Genomic DNA, 25,041 nt, shown 5'->3' on the forward strand with positions numbered 1-25,041 from the left:
CTAGGTGTGGTCCTATTAAGGCTTTACAGAGTGCTATTAGTACCTCACTTGATCTTGATTGTATCCGTCTGTTAATGCAACTTAGGGTTGCATTGGCTTTTTGGGCTGCCACCACACACTATTGGCTCATATTTAATTGTTTGTCCACTAAGACTCCAAGATCCCTCTCACAGTTACTGTTATTAAGCCTGATTTCACCCAGTCTATATGTGTATTTTTGGTTTTTCTTGCCTAAATGTAAGACTTTACTTTTCGTTACACTGAATTTCATTTTGTTAGATAGGGCCCAGTGTTCAAGTCTCTGAAGATCCATCTGGATCTTGTGCCTATCATCTAGGATTTTGGCTATTCCTGCCAGTTTAGTATCATTTGCAAATTTGGTAAATTCCCCTTTTATTCCCTCATCTAAGTTATTTATGAAGCTGTAGAATGGGTCTAGGACAGAATCTCATGGTACCCCACTGCTTACTTCTCTCCATGTAGATGTAGGACTACTCATTGAGTACCATTTGTCAACCAGTTACAAATCCATCTGATGGTGATGGTATCTATCTCATTTTTTTCTAGCTTACCAAGGTGGTGGTCTACTTTGTCGAATGCCTTGCTAAATTCTAAGTATATTATGTTCACAGTGCTTCGCTGGTCTACTAATTTAGTCACTATGTTGTGGTTTTTTTGGATTTTTTTAAAATTTTAATTAAGCAAAAACACAAAAAAGAATCATCCTTCATTACATCTTGTAGAAAGTGTGTCGATTGGTTACCGATAACTTTCGTGCCTTTCTTCCACAGTCATTAGTTGAACATGTTTTTACCTCAAATCATTCATACTTAAAGACACAACTACATAATGGCATTCATTAGCTGTTTCAAAAAATCCTCCAATAACATTACGCATCTTTTAAGTAAAAGTCAATTAATAAAGTTTCTAAACCTTCCCCCCCCTTTTTTTCCAACTCACTGATTAAAATTTATATCCAAGTTACTTTTGCCAATACCATTAGCATGTATATATTGTTAAATAATACCCATTAATATTTCCTTGTTATTATTATAATTGGCTAAAAATTATTTACTATTTATGTCACATCTCCTCTCGTCAGACCCCCCCCAAAGCAAAAAACCTTACGCCTTTGTAACAATATCTAAATAAAAATTTGTTAATAAAATTTTATAGGTCTTTTTCCCAAGTCACAATTTGCAATTTATATCTTTTTTTTTTGCTAGATTACCATACATGTATATATCATTAGGTTATATCCATTATCGTTTCCTTATTGTTATAGTTAATTAATTGTTAGTGAATAAACATTTGATAACAATCTAAAACAATCCAAGAGTTACATAATTCCTACTTATTAGTCACCAAAATCAACTGGTTTTTTTATTATAAACTTTCATTATCAACCTATATCTTTCCAATAACAAAAAATCTTATTTCTCTTGCCAATTGTGGTGTAAGTCTTCTTTTTCTCTCCTTTACAAGGTTTTTATAGACTTCTCTCCGCACTTTGAACTCACTGTTTAGGATTTATATCCCAGTTACTTTTGCCAATACCATAGCATGTATATATTGTTAAAGAGTGTCCATTAACATTTCCTTGTTGTTATTATAATTGGCTAAAAATCATTTACTATTTTTGCCCCATCTCCTCTTATCAGAGCCCCCCCCAAAAAAATCTTACACCTTTATAACAAGATCTAAATGAAAATTTGTTAATAAAATTCATATGTCTTTTTCCCAAGTCACAATTTACAATTTATATCCAAATTTCTTTTACTAAATTGCCAATACATGTATCAACTTTCATTGTCAACCTGTATATTTCCAATAACAAAACAGTCTTATCTCTCTTGCCAATTGTGGAGTCAGTCTTCTTTTTACCTCCTTTATAAGGTTTTTATAGGCTTCTCTTTGCATTTTGTTGCTTGAAGAGTCTCTCAGTTGATCTCGTTACCCACCAGTTGCTACTAAAATTAACTTGTCTTTGGTTGTTAATCTTGCTTGTGAGAAAATTTCTCTTCTTATGTCTATCATCATTAGTATTTTTTTCTTCTGAATCGTGGAATCTGGGGTAGAGCTCCAATTCGTCGAATTCGCTTTTCCACTTTCACCCACATTTGCTCCATTAATAAATTCATCTATTGTCTTATGTTTATTTTCTATATCTTCATTGTCCCCTTTAATTTTTGGGGCTCCAACTCCATCATCTTTTGCTGTGAGGAACACTAGTCTTTCCAACTTCTTCTCAATTCTCCCATATCCTTCCAATAGATTTTGAATTCCAGCCAAAATATTTTGGAATTTTAAGGTTTCCTCATCTAAGTATTGATCCATGTTTCCAAAACTTTCTTTCCCTGCCAAAATAATTCTCAGAGGCACCTGTGAAAACAGTCCGTGCCCTTGGTTCTTTATCAGTTTCTGTAAACAAGTTGCAGATCTTTCAGCTGCAAAGTTAGTGAAGTCAAATAAGAAGAGAGATACGTTGTTTCAAAAAACCCAGCTTCTGACCTCCGAGTGACAGTTAATTTTCACCTTCTATAGGAAACAAAGTTCTTTAGATTTTTTTTTAGTGTGATTTAATAACAAGTAGTAGGAAAAATTGTTAAAATAAAAAGGAAGATTTTAATCCAGAAGTCAAAAAATAAAGCAACAAGAAGCAGAAAAAAAATCAATCCGTTCACTTTAAGAGGAGAGATGAAGAATGTTATGAGCATTTCAATCCACAAAAATTAGTTACAAAGAAAAAAAACTTTCCACAGCAATCCCATTAGGATTATTTTCGTCGCTCAGTTCTTTTGTTTAAGGATCTAATTTGGCTTTAAAGAAACATTTCTTTGGGCAGCCTTTAGCAAAATAGAAAATAATACTTCACCAGATGGACTAACTTTCTCTTTTCACTTCCATCCTTCTGGAGCGTCCTGATTTCATCAGCCTGGGGCTGCCTGTTTACCACTGGCTTGAAGCACTTCCCTTGGGTCTATCAGGGATTTTGTGATATCCCTGAGACCAGCAAGGCTTTGTCTTCCTGATCACCATCTCTATGGGATGGTTTAAGTCTCAAAGCACCCTCCAGCGGCAAAAGTGTCAATGGAAGTCTCAGAGTATCGAGACCGCACGTTGTAACATCGCAACATGGCTCCTCCTTCCAGTCAAATTTAGTCACTATGTTGAATAATGAAATAAGATTGGTTTGACATGATCTGTTTTTAACAAACCCGTGCTGACAGTTATTATTTTACTCATTTCTAGATTTTTTTAAAATTATCTTTTCCAGTATCTTCCCAGGTATTGATGGTAGGCCAATTGGTCTGTAGTTTCCTGGGTCTGTTTTTTCCCCCTTTTTTGAAAATGGGAACCACATCAGCTCTTTTCCAGTCCTCTGGTATTTCGTCGGTGCTCCAGGATTTTTGAAAGATGTGGTACAGTGGTTCTGAGATGCCATCTGCCAGCTCCTTTAGAACTCTGGGATGTACTCCATCAGGTTCCAGTGATTTGTATTCATCAAGATCAGACAGGTGTTTTCTTACCATTTTCATTTGCTTATTTTAACTTTTATTTCTAGTTTGTCTTTTACAGTTTTTGGCAGGTTGGGCTATAGTTTCTTTTTACATGAAGACCGATGCGAAGAATGATTTAAGCAGCTCTGTTTTTTTTCCTCTGCTGCCTGTTCCTTGCTGTCTTCTCTCTTTAATGGATTGATTGTTTCCTTGATTTTTTTCTTGTTCTTTATATGTTGGAAGAAACTTTTTTAAAAATTCTTTGACTTTTGTTGCAAGTCTTGGTTCATTCTAAGCATTTGCTTTCCTGACTTTATATTTGCAGATTCTGGCTATCTGCTGATAATCAGTCTTAGTTGTGTGTTCCTCTTTCCATTTTTTGTACTTGTCCTTTTTGTCTTTCAATTTGTCAGAGAGATCTTTGTGCAGCCATGCTGGTTTCTTCTTGTATTTCTTGTATTTCTTTTTCACTGGTATTGTGCTCATATGGGCTTTTATGATCATATTTTTCAGAGTTTCCCAAGATTTCTGAGTTGTTTTCCCCCTTAGGATTTTCATCGAAAGAATCTTTCCCAAGTTCTCTCTGAGTTTGTTAAAATCAGCTCTTTAAAAATCTAAGACTCTGGTATGTTCTATTGCTTGTGTTTGCATTTTGTTGAATTCTAGTATGACATGGTCACTGCATGTTCCTGCAGTTTCAACTCCCCCTATCACTTCTTCTCTGTTTGTAAGAATTAAGTCCAGTATGGCTATCCCCCTAGTTCCCTCCTCTATATTTTGGACAACAAATTTGTTAACTAGATTGAATAGGAACCTATTTGATGCAAAATTAGTCTTCTAATTGATGTCAAGATAATTGAAGTCTCCCATTACTATTGTAGTGTGTTTCCTACATATATTTGTTAATTGGTTAGCAAAAAGAACATCTAATTTTTCTGCTTTATTGGGTATAGTATACACCTATGGCCATGTCATTCTTTTTTTTCTTTTATATAGACCCATATGTATTCTAGGAGGTTTTCATCTTTGGTTTCATGCATTTCTGTAGCAATATAGTAGTCCTTTACGTACAGACTTTATGGGATCTGTTTTTTTTTTAAAAAAAAAAACCTGTATCCTTCTGTCAATATTGCTTATTCTAAGATCACATGTTGTAAGTTGAATGAATCTTAATCTTCCTGTTACAAATAGTCACAAACAAAAAATATGCATACACTCAACTCCTCCAATCAGTGTCCCCTGACTAGGTATGATGAACCTTGATGCTGATATACCCATCAATAACTCATCCAAAATATGTCACAAAGATTATATACAGTATGTATTCTAACAATATTAGTTAGTAGAAAGGGTTAATATTGATATTCTTAATAAAAGAGCAAAGGATTATCTTTTTAGCCAGACAGAAAATAGCCTGTTATACATAACTGATAACATCTTTGTAGGGCTAAAACTTGTGCCTAATAGTCAATTGGTGACTAGCAGATTAGAAGCAATGTCTCCTAAGAATTGATTTCTGCACCACCAGTTCATGGTGTGGAAATGTACCTTGATCATGGGAAAAGGAAACACATAGAGACATTGATCATAAGTTTGAATAATTTAAATTTGTTAGAGCTGCGGTTTGCCAATCACAAGGACAAAGTTTTAAAAATGGACAAATTAAATATACCTAAAGAGAAACAGATAAAGTAGAAGTAAACCTTTAAATGCTTATAATTTTTATAGAACGAAAGATAGAAAACTAGGTGCTATAAATAGCAATTACATAAAAAGAAGAATCAGGGTACCTATCAGAGAAGGTTGATATTATGCCAAATACATCTGTATGAGTGTAATTGAGTCATCAGATTTTATAGGATCATCAAGGTATTGGGCTGTTAATGTTTTTATAAGGAAAAGTCTAAATTCAGTCAAGCAAACAACATCACTAAGTAGATCACAATTCAGTCATTTAAGATTAGAAACTTCTAACACCCTGATGTAAACAGTACTAAGCTAACTTTTAATACTTTGCACCATTGCTGACAATTTTTCCCAACAAGAACTGGTGAAGATGGATAGAACTCAAAGCTGAGATAAATAATGTAAAGAGAAAAAAGAGAAAGAGAAAGAGCGTACACTTTTAATTGGCATCCAAGTGGAGATTGTTCCTTGAAATAAAGTCTGCACTGAAATGTTCATTTGAGTTTAGTTCTTTTAAATATTTTCATATTTCTATGTACTTAATATTTTTCAATGAAATATGTATGTTCATATGTCATTCAGAATAATGTAAATTACTTGGAAACCATTTTGCATGAACATATTTGCTAGATAGATGTCTTTTAATTCAACATCTAGTTTTTTTATATATCAATGCAATGAATGGATTTTGTAAATATGAAGAGACAATTGATTCCAGATGATACCAAACTGGCAGGACTAGCCTACACCTTGGAAGACAAGATCAGGATCCAAAAAGATCTTGACAGACTTGAACAATGGTCCCTATCCAACACAATGAATTTTAATGTGGAGAAAAGCAAAGCTTTACATATATGCAGGAAAAATCAAAGGTATAAATACAAATTAGGTGAGACCTGGTTCAAAAACAGGGCCTGTAAGAGGGACCTTGGAGTCCTAGTGGATGATCATTTGAATATGAGCCAGCAATGTGCAACAGCAACCAAAAAAGCTAATACAATCCTGAGTTGTATAAACAGAGGTATAGAATTAAGATCACAAGAAGTATTAGTGCTGCTTTACAAAACCCTAGTAAAATATTGCAACAATTTTGGTCACCATACTACAAAAAAGATGTTGAGACTTTGAAAAAGTTCAGAGAAGAGCAACAAAGATGATCAAAGGCCTGGAGACTAAGCCATATGAAGAATGGTTGCAGATTTTGGCTACTGTAAAGAAAAGAAGAATCAGGGGTGACATGATAGCAGTATTTCAGTATTTGAGGGGCCTGCACAGGGGCTCGAAGGCGCCCGGAGAGCAGGAGACCGACAGGGCAGTCGGGCCTCCCGCTTCAGCTGACGGGCTCTTACCCAGGCAGGCACATGCCGGGATTCAAGCCGCTTTGGGCCTGGATGCTGCCTTTGCCGCCCCTGCCGCCGGTCCAATCCTGCGGGCTAAACTGAGCTCAGAGACTTTTTGGCCCCTGGGAAGGATTGGCAGGAGAGGTCGGAGGGGAGGAGGACAGGCCCCGCCCACCCATTCCTTCCGTCCTGAGGAATTCCACTTGGGACAGAAGCACAGTTTGATGTATCTTAAGCCTCCATGTCAGGCCTGCAATTATATTCCTTTTAGAATTTTGGCCTGCCACACTTTCTCTTATGCTGTTTCATTAGTATAGTTGATGGGAGGGGCTAATAGACAGGAGTTGGATTGTGGAATGTATTGTTATCATTCTTTTCTAGAAGACCAAGGTCATCTTTTGCCTCCGCACTTTAACACCTGACCGGAAGCAGCTGGGTGGAGACGCCAGCGTGGAAGAAGAAGATTGGACCATGTGATGAATTGTGGGTGTGGGGACAAGATCATGAACTTTTAACTGGGTGGAATTGTGATGTAATTTCCAGAAATGGGATTAACACAGATGTTCTAAAATGTCTGCTTTATTAAATTGGAATTTTAAGGATTGTTTTGCCTTGGACTCTGATTTAATTCTACATGATACTTGGAACGCTGACACTCAGTTTAAAATCCCATTTAAAGGGCAACTTCTTAATCTGTGTTTAAGAAAAAAAGAAAGAAAGAAAGAGAAAGAAAGAAAGAAAGAAGAAAGAAAAGGGAAGGAATGAGGAATAGAAAGAATGAAAGAAGAAAAGGGAAAGAGGAATGGAAAGAAAGAGAAGAAAAGGGAGGGAGGAATGGAAAGAAAGAAAGAGAAGAAAAGGGAGGGAGGAATGGAAAGAAAGAAAGAAGAAAAGGGTGGGGGGAATGGAAAGAAAGAAAGAAGAAAGGGGAGGGGGAATGGAAGGAAAGAAAAAAGAAAGAAAGAAAAAGGAAGGAGGGAGGAATGGAAAGAAAGAAAGAAAGAAGAAAAGGGAGAGAGGAATGGAAAGAAAGAAAGAAAGAAAAGGGAGGGAGGAATGGAAAGAAAGAAAGAAGAAAGGGGAGGGGGAATGGAAGGAAAGAAGAAAAGGGAGGGAGAAATGGAAAGAAAGAAAGAAAACTGGGTGGGTAGGTGGGGGGAATGGAATGTAAAAAAAGTAAACTTAATAAAGTGAAACACATGTAAACCACAAACTGCTGCTGGAGGCAGGCAGGGATCTTCTCCCAAACCAAGATTGGCAGATTAATCACTATGCTTTAATTATGTTCAATTTGTAATAATGAAAATGCATCCTGCATATCAGATATTTACATTACGATTCATAACAGTAGCAAAATTACAGTTATGAAGTAGCAATGAAAATAATTTTATGGTTGGGGGTCACCATAGCATGAGGAACTGTATTAAAGGGTTGCAGCATTGGGAAGGTTGAGAACCACTGTTCTAGGGCAAAACATTGTAAGATGTACATTTGTGTGGCACTCTTAATTTGCTGGAAAAAAGTCTTAATGGAAAGACTACATAGCAAACCCAATCAATGAGTGAGGTCTTAATATCACCATTTTAATTTTTCTATATATTGGCTTCAATTAATTATATATCCAACATTGTTATTAGAAGTATAATTTTTATTAAACTGTTATAACGCTGTTATATTTTTGTATTGTACCTGACTTGGTTTTGGATCACAATGTAGAAAAGGAGGAGGAGGAGGCAGCATTTTTCCCCAGAATATTTAAATTCTGATATTTTACTTGTTTAGTATATTAAGGTTGTTAATTTCTGTTTAAATTATATTAGCATAATCTTTATATTTATTTTTCAGATGAAGTTTTCAGAAATAGACTATTTTGGCAATGTCCTTCAGACTCGCAAACATGTGGCCCAATCAGATTTCTACTGGCTGAGAAAAGAAGTCTCCAAAACAGAGTGAGTTGGGAAGGGATGTGGGGAGGGGGGGGGGAAAGTATTGAGATGAAATATGATCAGACAATTAATATACAAGAAATATAATTTAAGACAAAATTTAGTTTTCATCCCCAATCTATTGTACTGAAACTGATAATATTTTAAAATGATTGGTTTGCCTGGTTTAGAACTGAATAGTTTTTTGTAATCTATTATATGTACAAGTGAAATACCATTCATCACAAAATCTCCAGAAAATTAATTCTATTTATTTTGTCACATTCTGGTACCTCAGTTCAAATTGGCAGACATTCCACTCCTTTCACTCAGGAGCAGTCTGGGGCTCCTTACAGTACTAAAAGTCGGTACCTCACGAAAATGTCTATGTCTTCCACCTATGGAACTGCTTCTGGACACAAGGTGGTGGGAGCAATATTTCCTTATGTGTTTCAATCACCAACCACCTCTGAGCCAACAGATTTTGAATCAGATTTCTCCTGCATAGCCTGATCACATAGTTTCGGCGCAAAGCATGGGTATCCAGGTACTCTATCTACATATATAAAAGCAAAATACTACTCATGCATCATCACAAAATCTCCAGAACTGTAAAGCCTACAAACTTCAAATTTGCCATGTATATTCTTTTTGGTTTCTAGGTGCTCACTAAGAAAGGATTTTTTGAAATGACCATCAGAGCATTAGTATTTCCTATATGATTATTAATATGCTCTCATGCTAAGGAGTTCTACTCCCCCTCCCAACCTGAAATGAAATCTGTTCCAAATGCAAAACACAGAGGAGATCAAGTTTCAGTTTTACTTTCACAGCACGAAGCAACTTTATTATAAAACAGTTGAGCTAAGCCACAGCCAGGCTCCTTCCTATTTCCTCCTTGCTCACACAGCAAATACTGTTTCACTTTCAAAACAACCCACTGATGTTAAGGAGTTCTACTCCCCGTTCCCACCTGAAAATAAATCTGTTCCACCCTCTGATGCTAAGGAATTCTACTCCCACTCCCCACCTCAAAAGAAATCTGTTTCAAATGCAAAACACAAGCAGAGGAGAGGAGTCTCAGTTTCTGGTTCACAGCAGCAAGCAGCTTTACTACAGAACAGTTGAGCTAAGCCACAGCCAGGGTCCTTCCTGTCTGCTTTCTCATGCGGCAAATACTGTTTCAGTTTCCAAACACCCCTCAATTCTTTCACACACTGACAGGACACTTCTTTCACACACTGACAGGACACTAGCCAGATGAATACCAATGGATGCTGGTAGGCAGAGGCAGATCTCCCCGCCCCCATTTCAGATGAATCTATTCCTTCTACTGTAACACCAGGGGAAAGAGGCAAAAACACAGAAAAAACATTTACAGAAGTGATTAGAAAAATGCAAGTAAGGGAAGCTGCACACAAGTATCATCAAACTCATCCCCAGGTCAGTAGACAGGCTGTAAAAAAGTATATCTCTAATAACCCCTATGCTAATTAGTCACAAATGAGATCAATGCCTTGGACTAATAAGTATTTGTCTGGTTTTAAATATGAACCTCAGATTGATTACTCCAGGGACAAGGTTGTTGATCTCGGACCCCAGTTACCCTGTGCCTGGTGCCGTGCTCTAAAGTGGCAGGATGAGAGTCCCGGGATGTGCTTCAGTGGTGGTAAAGTCCACCTCCCTCCCAGTGGTGGGTTTCAAAATTTTTACTACCTATTCTGTGAGCGTGGCCTATTTTGAGGGCATGACTTGGTGGTCATGTGACCGGGTGGGTGTGGCCAACTTGTAAAATGTGGTGAAACTCACTTAACAATGCTCTTGCTTAGCAACCAAAATTTTGGGCTCAGTTGTGGTCATAAGTTCTCTTTCTCTCTCTCTCTCTCTCTCTCTCTTTCTTTCTTTCTTTCCCTTTTTTCTTTCTTATGTCTCTCTCCCACTTTCTTTCTCTTTCCTTCTTTCTCTTTCTTTCTCTCTTTCTCTTTTTATCTTTGTCTCTCTTTTTTCTCTCCCTTCCTCTTTCTTTCTTTCTCTCTTTCTCTCTTTTTTTCCTCCCTCCTTCCCTTTCTCCCTTCCTTCCTCTTTCTTTCTAATTCATACACACACACATACATACATACACACACACACACACAAATACACACACACATACAGAGGTTTAAAAATAGTTTCTATCCTTGGGCTGTCAGACTCTTAAACACAATCACAATCACTCCATGCACACGTAGAAATGTATGACTAGTTTTTTTCTTTTTCTTTTTTCTTTTCCACTAATTGCTTGCATTGGGATTATTCCTTATACTATTTATGTTGTTTGTATTTGTTGTCATGGATGGCGCCAGTGAGACTAAAACCAATTTCATTGTATTTATTTTGTACAATGACAATAAAGGCTGTGCTGTGCTGTGCTGTGCTGTGCTGTGCTGTGCTGTGCTGTGCTGTGCTGTGCTGTGCTGTGCTGTGCTGTGCTGTGCTGTGCTGTGCTATATCTATACACTATACACTATACTAAACAATATATAGTACTATACTATTACAATACTATTACTATTACCATACCATACTAATACACCATACAATACTAATATTAATACATATAGTATTTGTTTATACACATACATGTACAATTGTATAGTTTATATATTTCTTTTCTGGAGAAGTTATCCCAATTTTTGTGTCATTTATTACACACACATACATGCACAGAGAGTAATAAAAGAAATACATTTATTATCACTTATCATTATTTTCCTTAATGCAAGAGGGGAATCCAGAGTTCAGGGCTGCTGTGGATTGGTGCATAAGTCCCCTCCCCAAATAAAGAGATCCATAACCAGACTTGCCATTTGAAAACTCAGCCTCCACCTCCCTAAAATGCCAAAGAGGATCCTTTGATCCTTGGAGGGGAAGAAAAAGGCTCAAAGGTCAAGGATATTATGGGATGCTTGCAGTCCCTTGCAGAACAGAAGACAACAAGCCTCCACCTCAGGAGTCTCAGGAGTCGCCCCTTTGAATTGCTCTTGCTTGGTCACCGCCCCCTCTTAAGAGATCCTCGGCCTATCACAATCCCTATTCATCCATTGTGGATAATGGGAGTTGGAGTAGAGCACATTGGAGGAAGGATGCAGGATTCGAGTTGGGGGCCTAAAAGGGCTGCAGGAAAGCAACTAAATGCATTTCAACAATTAAACTTTTATTTATTTATTTTATTTGTTTATAATAATAATAATAATAATAATAATAATAATAATAATAATAATAATAATAATAATCGAAATTCAACGACTATGGCACAAACCAGCAGTGATTATTCCAGTGGTAATTGGCACACTGGGTGCTATTCCAAAAGCACTGGAATTACATTTAAAACAGTTAAAAATTGACAAAATCACCATCAGCCAAATGCAAAAAGCCGCACTGCTTGGATCTGCACGCATATTACGAAAATACGTTACGACGTCCTAGGCCCCTGGGTGGGGGTGACTTGGGCCCCGAGAGCCCCACAGCGGCCCTTCCCCTCCGTGACCCTCTACTGCCACCATGGCAATGCCAGGCCACAATACCTGCTTTCATGCGCGCTTGCTACAGCAGATGAGCGGAGCCAGTTCTGGTGAAGCTACGGCGGCTGCTCAGGGACAATTGCCCCCACCAACCGCCGCAGTTAGGGACGAAGTAGCTGCTGTGTTCCATTCCTGGCTTCAGTTGGCTTTCCCCTGGCTATCCTTCCTAGCTGGGAGAAACCTTCTGCCCCAAAGAGGAAGGATCACCAGAAGAAAGCTAACTGCAATGGGCCTCAAAGGAGCAACATGACACAAAGGAGCGGCCACCCAGCAGCTGCTGCGTCCCATTGCAGGCACCCACAGCGGCCTCGGCACCTGCCTCCCTGCCACCTCCAGCCCCGTGCAACCTCTCCACAGTGCAACCTCAGGACACTCCTGGCTCTGTTGGGCGGCTGCTCCTTCGCATCCTGTTGCAGTTGGCTTTCTCATGGGGATCCTTCCTGGCTGGGAGAGACCTGCTCTGGAGAGGAAGGATAGCCAGAAGAAAGCCAACTTCAATGGGATGCAAAGGAACAATGGGATACAAAGAAGCGGCTGCCCAGCAGCTTTCGCGTCCCATTGCATGCACCCGGGGGCCCCAGCAGCTGCCTCCCTGCTGCCTTCAGCCCAACGCAACCTCCCCACCACCCCACTAATCTCAGGACACTCCTGGCTCTGCTGGACAGCCACACCTTCACATCCCATTGCCGGCTGCAGCCTTGTCCGAGCAGGCACTGAGCCCCCAGAGCGGTCACATGGCAGCAGTGTGCAGGCTACTGACCATCCCAGGTCCCACCCAGTTGCTTCTTTAGGGGAAGGCAGATGGGCAGAACTCTGCCCCCCTCCACAGGCACCTGCAGCAAAGCAAGTGGGGGGGGGGCAAGCATGGTGTGGACAGATGGGGTGAGAGAGTGAGCGAGCGAGCTGCAACTGGGCAGATGGGGGGAGAGAGAGGGCCCAGGCCAGAAGACCATACCTGTATGGGGGAATGGCCAGGCCATCAGTCCTAAAGGTTCGCTACGGTACAGCAGATTTCTACGACCTATTTGGCCATACCGGGCCATACCGGTTGAAACCCACCTCTGCTCCCTCCCCATAATCCTTACACAGCCCTCTCACCCACAAGAATCTAATGGCAAAGTGCTTTCTTTCTGCTGTCCAGAGGTACAGAAGCCTTCTGGAGAGCACTGAGGTAATTTCAATGCCCCCACATCTACAGAAGTGGCTGTTCTCATTGTCAGCCAGGGTTTTGAGAAGAGAGATATTGTTCTCCACAGCAGAGACAATAGGTTATTACAAATCAGTGAGACGCACCATGCCTATGAGGCTCTCCAGTACCCTCTGATGTTCTGCCATGGAGAAGATGGCTATTACATCAATATACCTCAGTGTGACCCAAACACCAAGGTTTCCCACAAGAAGACAGTGTCTGTTGCTGCCTTTTACAGCTACAGGATAATGGAGCATGATCAGGGGTGAAATCCAGCAGATTCTGACAGGTTCTGGAAAACCAGTAGCAAAAATTTTGAATAGTTCAGAGAACTACTGGCTGGCTCCAGAATGGGGTGGGAATGGAGATTTTTTTAGTATCCTTCTCCTGGAGTGGGGTGGGAATGGAGATTTTGCAGTATCCTTTCCCTGCCGTGCCCACCATGGCAGACATAAACGCGAGATGCCTGGCCTGTTGGACACAGCGGCGAGAACGTCCCTGCTGCTGCTGCGCTCTGCCGCCTCACCCCCGCCTCCTTCGATCCCACCGCTGTGTCCAACAGGCCAGGCATCCTGTGTTTATGGCGGACATAAACGCGAGATGCCTGGCCTGTTGGAGACAGCAGTGAGAACAACCCTGCCGCTGCCGCGCTCCGCTGCCTCGCCCCCGCCTCCTCCGACCCCACCTCTGTGAAGAAACACATGCACACACACACACACAAATACACACACACACACACAAATTCCTCACAATAAAAAATTACAAATTAAATTACAATAATTTTGAATCCCCTCCCTCCCTCTGTCCAATCCACATACCTTTTCCAGCTGTGGATTTCAACTCTCCTCTTGTCCACCCGCCATGATGAAAATGTAAAAAATTAAATAAAAAAGCAACTTAGGCACGATTTGCTGCTCCCAGACCAGGAGGCGGGAGAATCACGTGCCTCCTTTGCATAAGGAATTTTTCACCTTTTAACCCTTGCTTAACTCTGAGCAAGGGTTAAATGGCGAAAAATTCCTTATGCAAAGGAGGCCCATAGTTCTCTCGCCTCCCCCTGCAGTTAGCACTAAGCAGACTCAGAGTCACTGTGACCCTGGAGTCTGGCAGCAACTACCTTAGCCTTTTTAATTATTTTAATTATTCTTTTCTTTTCCTCATGACACTGGTGAGGCCCTGCCTCCCCTGCCTCCCCTGACTGCACGTCCCTGTTGAAAAGTATACCTTGGTTCTTATTGGATTGATGAAAAATAGTGTATAATAAAAAAATTAAAATGATTTACTTGCTTTATTTCCTTTATCAAATCATCTAAAACAAGTTGGAGGCAATGGTTTAAGCAGTGCTATATTATGATGTTTGGAAAATCTTTTGCTATTCTAGTGCTTACTCCAGATTTTCTCCCAAGCATAACGCTGGCACCATCGGAGCAAAATCCTATTAATTTTTTCCCCAGGTACTTCTTAGTAAACCCAACATTATTTAAACTTTCAATAACTGAAGAACATATTGTCTCTGCATCTTGTTTTTCTAATTCAACTTTTCTAATTCAATAGCTGAACAAAAATTGTTGGTGAGGTAACTGAATCCTCAACTTTTAAGTAAAGTATAAAAACTGGTTTGCTAGATTGTGTTGATGCTTTATCAATAATCAAACATATTTTGAGATTATTTTCAATTATTGTAGTAAATAATTTTGTTTTAGTGGCTTTCGCAATGGAATGCACTACTTTCACTGTAGTTTTACGTGAATGCAACCCTATTCCCATGTCTACTCCATTTTTGATTTGCAATTCTATCACTCCTTTAATGAATAAAAATGGCCTACAATTTTTTGCCAGGCTGTAAACTGTATTGAATATTCTACAAGTAGTACCTAAATATTTTTCAGTCATCCGTAACCCTAACCCTATCTATTCCTTTTATTACTGCATCTTGCTCACATTGTTTTAAGTTCCCTATAGAAAAATTCTGAGCTTTTGATGAAAAATGTTCTTTTATTTTTTTCTTAGAGAAGCTTGTTCATTCCATTCTTTTGCTGTATGAACACTTTTTTCTTTTGTAAAGTCAATTTTAGCACAATACTTGAAACCTAATTTTTTGTTGGAAATTTCCAGTCCCTTATATTTTTTTTAAAGTTGTTATGCTGTTGCAATGTCAGCAGTCAGGAAGATTATTTTCAATTTCAGAATCACCAATAATTGACTTGCTGTCTTGTCCAATTTCAAGTGGTGGTGCTTGTGACTGTTTCAGATCATCCAAGGCCAATTCTATTGTATCTGGTTCCAGTCTTGGTTTCTTGCTGAAAAAAGTGGTAGAACTCTGTTGGCTTTTCATCCTGTTAAAGGCTACTACTGCAAAAGAAAAAACCAATGTACTTTGGACTTCATTGTGGTTGCAGGTGAAGGCCTGTAGGTAACGGAAGGGATCTGTTGCACTTTTAAGTGAATGCAATCCTATTCCCATATCTAGTCAATTTTTAATTCTATCTCATTTTCTATGTCTGAAAATGGTTTGCATCTTTGTGCCAGGCTGTAAACTGTATTGAATACTCTATAAGTAGTACTTATATATTTGCCAGTCATCTTATCTATTCCTTTTGTTGCATCCTGCTCACATTGTTTTAAATTCTCTGTGGAAGCTGTTGATGAAAAATGTTCTTTTATTTATTTTTTCTTAGAGAAGCTTGTTGTACCTCTTTATTTTTTCCTACTGCCTCAACCTGGAAATGTTTCAATTCTTTTGACACTTGAACCCTTTTTTCTTTTGTAAAGTTATATTTTGTACAATACTGGCAACCTAACTTTTTGTTTGAAATTACCAGTCCCTCATATTTTTCTTTAAAGTTGTTATACTGTTGTGCAATGTCCAGAAGTCAGGGAGATTATTTTCAATTTTGGAGTTATCTGTTCTTTCAGTAATTGACGTGCTGCTTTCTCCAAGTTGGAGTGGTTGTGCTTGTGACTGTTTTGGATCATCCAAGGCCACTTCTGTTGTATCTGATTACGATCTAAGTTTCTTAGTGAAAAAATCTGTCAAATTCTGTTGCCTTTTCATACTGTTAAGGGCTACTGCAAAAAAAAACAACCCTATCTTGTAGTTTGGACTCGATTGTGGTTGTAAGTTGAGAACTTCAGGTAATGGAAGGAATCTCCATTTTCACCCAACAATGTACAGTCTGTTTTCATCCATTACTGTGGACAATTTGTAATGTACAAATACAAACTGTCTGAAATAATATAGGGTTTTCTGCATGAGCAGGAGCTTGGACTAAAAGACCTCCACACCAACATAGGACTCTCAGTGAACATCAGTAGCTAAATATGACCATAAGAAGCAGCTCTAAAGTAAGGCTGTGAGAATCAGTCCTTATATTTGCTTACCCATTATCATTGTTAAAAATAAAAGTTTAATGAAACAGAATGAAAAGAAATTGAACAAGCATTTTGTGATTTGACAGAACTTCAATACTTAACGATACAGATTGAATGATGTTTTTGTTGACCCTTGTTTATCAGTAAGATAGCTAATTGTTGTGGCCCGGTAGGAGCCGTTGGCCACCGGGTAGCGGCAGAGCATTGGATCAGAGGGAGTGTTCAGGGAAACACTTGGGAGTTGTTGCAGGATGCACCCCATTGAAAGGTTACTCGACGGAAGGAACAACTGAGTACTTACAGGAGATGATTGCGAGCAGCTGTTGCTCATCGGGATCCTCTCCTGTGTATAAAGAGACTGCTGGTGCCACGCCCTGGTGGCAGAAGTCAACGTTCCGTTCCTGTTCTAGTGATTGTTCTTGTTCGCGTTCACAAACCGAGAGAAGCTAACTTGGATAAGTGGTTTGAGATAAGAGAAGCCGGGTTTGCATTTTGGTGTGAGTTATAGGACTTTCTGCCAGAGCTAATTATCTTTGTTTATTTGGGCTTACAGCCAACAAGAGCTTGGACTGATTAAAAGAAACCTTTTTAGTTACTGGCTTTTGGCTTTCATTCCTGGACGGAGAAGGGGGGGGGGGGTCAGAACAGCTAATCATTTTTCTATATTTGGTGGCTATGTTGCATTTCTCTTTTTCAGTGTGCCTGTTTTTTTAAGCAGTTTTCCAGCCAAGAAATGGTTCATAAAATTTGGAGAAGTGCACAAAAGGAAACTGTGTCAAGAAACTGAAGCCAGTCCTTCCCCCTTTGGGAAAACTCAGAGCAGCCCAAGTAACAATTGGCAATAGAAGCACTTAAGTACAGCCATTATATACACCTGGAACTTCCCCTTTCCTCTCTCCTGGCAGAATTAACCCCCAGGATAGGAAAGACAAAGCCCCAGGAATAGGATTAGCCCATTAAGACAGGAAGACAGAATTCAGAGCAATCACCTTAATAATTGCCCCAGCTGTGAACAAATCAGGGGAATTTCTTCCAGCAAGCCATTATATCATAATTATCTATTTCAAAAAAGTTAACACAAAAACAATCAGATGTAACCAAATCTAGTATTCAAACATTCTTGTTACTATTTTATTCTGTAGAAAGTTAGCAACAACCCATCTCCTAGAAGAATGAAATATTCTAGGAAGTATAAAAAGGCAGAATATTATACCTCCCTGGATGAGAAAAGGAAAAACATGCTCTTTGAAAGCAGCCCCCACCTTTTTTGACAGCCCCAGAAAGACTGGGCCATCCTATTCCTATCTACTACAAAACAAAAACCTTTCAGCCCCAGCCTCCAGGGTGATAGGATTATTAGCCCTCACTCAGGATCCAAATCAGGTCAAACTTCAAAGTCATTAAGTCACAATAGCAAGTGCCCAGCAACATCCTTTCAGAATACAAGTGTCACACTTCATGATTCATCATTGGGGATTCAACCAAGCCTGGGACAAGACAGCCTAGGTTAGCTGGTCTGGAGGCCCCTACCCTCCCTGACAGCCATTAGGATACAGTAAGTCCTTGAGCCAGGAATAGAAGAGCTGTTGCTGGGAAAGCTACGCTACATTTCGCTGTGCCATGCAGACAAGGCAATAGGAATGGTGGAGAGAAACAGCCATTGACCCAGAGAGCACATGGTGTTGACGGCATCCATGTGCTTTCTGGGTCAGCAGCTGCTTCTCTCTGCTGCTGCTCTTGCTGGGAGAGCTCGTAGCACAGTGAAATGTAGCAGCTGTGATGTGAGCCATTGCTTTCCTCGAAGTCCCATCCCCGGAAAGTGCTGTGGCAGAGAGAAGCATTCTTCTCTCCACTGCAGTGCTTTCTGGGGAAGAGACTTCAAGGAAAGTGGTGGCTCACATCACGGCTGCTACATTTTGCTGTTCTGCACAAGATGTGAGGAAACAGCAGTGGCAGAGAGAAGCATCCGCCAACCTGGAGAGCATGTTCAGTGAGCAACCAAGACTCACTCAACACCAAGGGCTGGAGGAAGCAGCTGCAACTTGATGCTGGAGATTGAACCTGGCTGCTTCTCTCCACTGCAGTGCTTTCTGCATGGGAATTTTTACAGGTAAGACTCCCAAACTGCTTTAGCCCACCTGTGCCCACACCAACCCCTTGCGACACTTTGGCTAAGCATGACAGGCTGCTGGCCAGATAAATTGCTTTCACTTGGGGGGCCATAGCTTGAGGACAGAGGTGCATGCAGGCAGAGACCCCAGGGAAGGCAAGGGATTGGGGCATCCCTGCAATTCCCCTAAAATGCCTGCAAAATTGCAAAATTGCTTGCGATGCCCCTGACCTAAAGCAAGGAAGGTAGCCATTATGAGCTGCCCAGCTGGGTGACTGCAACAAGCTTGGAAAATCAGCGAATTGACCGGCTGGGTGAGATAATAAGATTGCCTTAAATACAACATCCCTTTAATTAACTTTAATCTCCAGTTAAAAACTTTTTAAAGAAAGAGTGGCAGGAGACAGGGGGGAGTGGGGGGTAGAAAGCTCTCCCACTCTCGTGCTAGCAGCGAACAGACAGAGCCATTAACAGAATAAAAGAAATAATAGCTCTTGATAATTGTTTAACTGTTTAAGGGCTTGAAAACAAATTGGAATTTTGACTTTTTACTCTTTATTTGGACTTTCTCATAATCTTTGGTTTTAGAGCTATGGATTTAAAAGACAAATACAATGAATTACTTGTCTGCATGGTCTGCATGGTCTGCATTGCCATCTGGTGGTAAATAAAAGTTGCCTGAATAAAGCTGATTGAAAAGAAAGGAAGGAAGCTGGCTAAAAAGAATTGACTTTTTTGTTGATAACACTGAACTGTTGATAAAGTCTCTCTGGAAGAAAGAAATTAAGGCTACCTGTGTAAACACAGTGTTGTATTCTTTTGCTACACTATCTTTCTGACTGTGTTTGTTTCCCCTCTTGCTTTTTCCCCTTTATTGGAAGAAGAATTTAGATAATCCAGACAATTTATAATAAAAGTTCTTTTTTCTCTTTGTTTTTCTTTGCCTTTTTTTCACTTGGCTACTTTGGGTCCTTTTTTGCTTACCCAAATGTTTATCTTTTCTTCCCTTTTTTTACTCATCTCGTCTTTTCTCTCTCCTCTTTTAGCAACAAAGTGTGGATTACCATTGTGGAATTAATTTTGTGGGTTTTCTTTTTGTCTCTTTTGTTGGGGTGAGTGCCTTTTTTATTTTTCTATACCAACCCTCTTTTCTCTTATTTCCTTGCTTCTCTTTCTTTTTTTATTACACATTGGCATTATAAAATGAATGGATTAAGGTAGCAAGAACCTGAAGACTGGGTCCAAGAACAGGGGTTGGTTTATTGGAGACTGGTGTTTGAGCTGCTGTGGACAGCTTCAGGATTACAATTAATTTACTAATTTACCCTTTGGATTATAAAATTCAACTATGACTCAATCACAACAATGTCAGAACCAAATACTAAAATGAAGAAAATAATATCATATGCATTTGCAACAGCTACACTGCCCAGTTCAGCGACACAGAAAGTAACAGGCACAACAATGCATCAAGATAAAACTACCTTGGAGTTAAAAAGTATGTTGCAAGCCATACACGTGGATCTTAAGGAGCAAGTAAACAAAGTAGAAGAGAAAGTGGGCAAGGTGGAAGATGAACTGAAGGAAGTCAAGCAAATGATGGGGAAGAATGAGCAGAGACTGCAGGAGGTGGAAGAAAGCAGAAATAACAGAAAAAAGTGGAGGAGATGGATCATAGATTGCTAATAATTGACAGAAAGCAAGATGAATCCACCATATTTTGGGAAATGGAATGATCCGAACTCTACCTAAGATTTCAGAACATTGAAGAGGAGAAAGGAGAGAATTTAGCAGAGAAGATTGCAGAAATTCTTTCAGGGGTCACAGAAATGAGTAAGAAATATATTTTAGGTGGAATGGACAAAACATTTAGAATACATCCAAGATGTGCAGTGAGCAACAGCCTGCACAGAGAGGTACATGTAAGATTTATTTTAAAAAAACTTTAGAAATTGAAGTATTGCAAGGAACAAGAAGTACCACAATTAAATACAAGTGTAGAGAGATAGTGGTATTGAAGCAAATTCCAAGGAAGGTTAGGGAAATAAGAAAAGAATACCACTTCCTGACTAAGAGTCTGATTAAGAAAGGGGTGAGTTTTAGATGGCTGGTTCCAGAAGAGATCTTGGTAAACTGGCAAGAACAAAGGCACAGGTTAGATACACTAGAGAAAGCAGAATTATTTTATGAACAACATATATCAACACAGGAAGCAATGCTGGTAAGAGAAGAGGGAGGAACCAAATGCCAGGAAGCTAAGGGGAAAGATCAAGGGGAAATGGAGAAAGAACAGGAAAAGAAAGTGTTAAGAGAAGAGGCAAGGGCCAAAGAGATAAAGGAGTAGAGGGAGCTAAGAATGACTAGATCAACTAAACCTATAAACCAATGACATGGAGGAAGAATTAAAAGTAATCTCAATAAATATACAATAAATGGACTAAACTCGGTGATAAAAAGAAAAAAATATTCAACAAATTAGAGAAATTGAAACTGGACATTATATGCTTACAGGAAGTACATATTAGAAAGAAACACAGGAAACTTTTATAACAAGTAAAACTAGGTAATTTATACACAACTCTGGCTGACCAAAGTAAAAAGGGAATAGCACTATACATTAGAAAGACAATTCAATCAGATATAATTTTTGGGAGGGGAGGGGAGAATACTGACGGTGGAGATAAGGATGAATTTGAGAAAGAGATTTATTAGTGGTAATATATGCTCCAGATGATAAACAAGAAGAATTTTTTGGGAAACTACACAAAAAGATAATACAATATGAATATGAAGATATATGTACACTAGGAGACTTCAATGCAATTGTAAATAATGAAATAGACCATAAATCCACAAAGATGAACAAGAAGCTGAGGAAAATCCTACCCAAAACTTTTTTCACGATAGCAGGAGAATTAAATCTGCAAGATGTTTGGAGAATAAGACACCCGAAAGAAAGACAATATACTTTCTATTCAGACACTTATCCTACTAAAGAATAGATATGATATGGATGTCAACAGAGTTAATACTCAAAACACTCAAGATAGACATATGCACGTGGGCTGATCATAACCCAATAACAATGACTTGGAAGGGACAGAGGAAAAAGGGGAGATGGACTTTAAACTCAATAATATTAAATGAAAAAAGTTTCCAGCAATATATGGAAAAAGAACTGATGTATTTCTTCCAGGAAAATAGAAAGGAAGACACATCATTACAGAATTTATGGGACACTTCTAAAGCATATAGTAGAGACCTCACAATGACATATATAGGGAAAAAGAATAGACATAATAGACAAACTCAAAAGAAGTTGGAATTAGAATTTAAAAGTTTTTAGATGGAGCTGCAGAAAAACCTACAAAATAAAAAAGTAAAAAATACGTTGGAACTGCAAAGATATAAACTGAACTTGATAGAAAATGAGGACCTGGCAAACAAAATAAAATTGGCAAAACAAAACTTCTTTGAAAATGCAAATAAACCACGATGTTGGCTGGTTTACAAGTTGAAAAAGGAAAGAGAACAAAAGCTGATAAGCCAATTGGTGGATGAAGAAGGGAATCTACAACATTCAAACCTGAAGGCATTCTAGATCAGGGGTGTCAAACTCAAGTCCTGTGGGGTGCTTAGATCTGGCCCATGGAGCTGCCCTGGAAATAGCAAAGGACCTTATTTGTTAGATTTACAGTGCATTCTATCTTTTTCTCATAGAACAAGTTTATATGCATAGTTTCGAGATATAAAATAGGCTGTGGACCTGTGCTGTGTAAATTCAATTGTTGAACATTGAGGATAAAAAGCAACTGAATCTGAATCAGAAATTCTCTAGGAGCTTGTTGCTTGAATCAGAACAATAAACAGCATCTTGGTGTTTTGCCAAAAGCTGTAACTCAGGAGTGTCAAACTCAATTTCATTGAGGGCCAGATCAGTATTATAGTTGCTCTCAAAGGGCCAGGTGGGCATAGCCAGATGGTCACATGGTTGGATGGGCATGGCCAACTCAATCTGGCCAACTCAAAGTTGCTCAAGTTGCGCACAAGTACCAATGCCCTGAAGTTCGTGCAGTACTATAGCGCAAGATCACACAAGATCAGTAGCATGAGATCTTGCACTACTGATTTCATGCTACAGTAGTTTAGGCCTCTGTTCTCTGCAAACTGAGGCTTGTACCAGATCTGGCCAAAGGGCATTTGCATGATAACGAGATGGCCAAGCACTGTCCATAGACCCCACCTCAGATCGCAGGGCATGAGGCGAGGCTCTGGCACCCTTTCCTCCATCTACAGATCAGGAAACCCGACCAGCTTTGCTGGTGGAACTCCTGCCTGGTGGATTCAAAGGATGTGGAAGCTTGTGGGTGCCAGGGGCAGATGCCAGGCACAAGCTTTCCAACTGGGTGAGGAATGTCCCAGTAAAAAGGAAGTGCTGCCAGTCCCTCCCCCTTCCCTCACCCCTTTCTGAGCTTGGCCTCACAGCCAGTGAGGCTTCCTTTTCTTTGGGACTGCCCCAACCCCCGCATGGGAAAACCATGGCCACTGGCATCACAGCCACTGATCGTACTGCCATACTCTTACCCTGGCTCGTGGGGCCACCCTGGAAACAGTAAAGGACCGGCCTACGTCACCTCGGCCAACTGGGTGCTGATCTACAGCTTATGGCAGCCATTCAGGCCTGAACCTGGTCAGCCTTAGATCTGACCCACACAGCTGCCCTGGGGCCAGCGAGAGACCACCTCGCTGCCTCAGCCCCACCCTTGGGTGTGTGCACAGGAGGTGGCAAGTGCTGGCATCCTGGGTGAAAGGGAAGGGCTGAGAATGCAGTCAGTGTGTGGGTCAAGATGGTACCCAGGGATGCCAAACCTCCTGTGCGTGTGCCTAGGGGACGGGGCAGGAGCAGGCCCTCATTGGCTCCAGGCTGGCTTTGCAGATCTAATGCTGACCATGTTCCAGCCTGGATGGCTGCTACCAGGTTGTAGATCAGTGCCTGATCAGCCTGGGCTGGCTGAGGTTAGGTTCTGTGGATTGGTCCTTTGTTATTTCCAGGGCGGCACTATGGGCCAGATCTAACCACATCATGGGCCAGATCTAACCTATGAGCCTTGAGTTTGACACCCCTGCTCTAATTTATCATGTAGTGATAGATATAGAAAATAGCAGGGCTTGTGTTACAACAATGTAATGGCTTTGTGTTTTTAAGTCTATCTTTTCTTTTTTTCTATGCCTTTTGATTTATTTGTATTGTGAGCCGCCCGGAGTCCTACGGGATTGGGGAGCATACAAGTGTTATCAAACTTTGAAACTTTGAAAATTTCATCAATCCCACCCCCCACCCCCAAGATTTCACAGATTTGGATTTTCCTGGACTACTGTGAAACCATTACTTCACAATGACTTTCCCTTCAAAAGACAGAGAATGCTAAGGAGAGCTAATTAAGACCATTATGAAAATATAATGAAATAAAATTATGTCTTCTGATGTTGAAGACTTGAAATATTGGAATAGTGAAAACTCAGTCATTTTAAAATTACTATGATTTAATTAATATGAAACATGCAGGCAAACCATGGTAAGCTGACATGCATATTCAATTTAAATGTAAAATAACCTATTGAAATATGGTAGACAAATTAATAATGACTAAATCACTTCAATTTAAATACATATATTTTATACACATGCCTTTCATTTTACATAGGTCAGGAATCAAGGTTTTCAGAGTCTGATAATACAGACCATTCAAATCTGGGGATATGGTAACCCATTTTATTCATCCAAACATAAAAATAAAGCCCATTTATTTGTAATAGTCATCCATATAGATATCTCAGAAGGAGCTAAAGCTTTAATTCCAAAGTCGACAAGCATTGCAATAACAGTTTTTTTTACCCAGAATACTAACTCAAACTGTAATTTCCTACGGTGAAATCTTCAAAATATTCCTATAGCCCCATCCCAGATAGTATGGCTGAGTATCTTCCATTTTCTACCATTTAACTGGCTATGAAATCCTCCATTAGGCCAGGACAAATGCCCATTAGTAGTTTTGGACTAATCTATGAACTTTCCAAGACAGGGAAGAGTTCAAATGTACATAGACATACATATTGGTATTGCTTTCTATTCTTAATGTAAGATGCCCAGAGTTATTCTGGTGTTAGGTGGCCTTTAAATCTTGTAAACAAACAAACAAATAAAATGAGAAGGATTGAATGACACTGTCCTGAGACATTAAATTGCAGGAAGAATTTTAGAACTTTTTGGGAAGCTAGTGGTAAGTTGTAAAGATTTTTCAATATTTACAGATTTTAAATTTACTGTAGGTGAATTTTCTGCTTAACTTAGAATTCTG

General features: G+C 39.6%; 1 protein-coding gene and 1 pseudogene across 1 annotated transcript in view; one reads left to right on the top strand and one right to left on the bottom strand.

Moving 5' to 3' along the window:
• PHEX (phosphate regulating endopeptidase X-linked) overlaps positions 1–25,041 on the top strand; it is a 172,251-nt gene that overhangs the window by 116,428 nt on the left and 30,782 nt on the right. The window contains exon 14 of the mRNA XM_087726489.1: positions 8,372–8,475. Coding sequence (XP_087582615.1) covers positions 8,372–8,475 — 104 coding nt within the window. The remainder of the gene's footprint in view (positions 1–8,371; positions 8,476–25,041) is intronic.
• Positions 15,667–16,585, bottom strand: LOC148043334 (E3 SUMO-protein ligase KIAA1586-like; annotated as a pseudogene).

Source organism: Thamnophis sirtalis, unplaced genomic scaffold (genome assembly GCF_051295495.1).
Source record: "Thamnophis sirtalis isolate CommonGarterSnake01/CBP01778 unplaced genomic scaffold, rThaSir2_p1.2 scaffold_12, whole genome shotgun sequence".
Classification (NCBI taxonomy): Eukaryota; Metazoa; Chordata; class Lepidosauria; order Squamata; family Natricidae; genus Thamnophis; species Thamnophis sirtalis.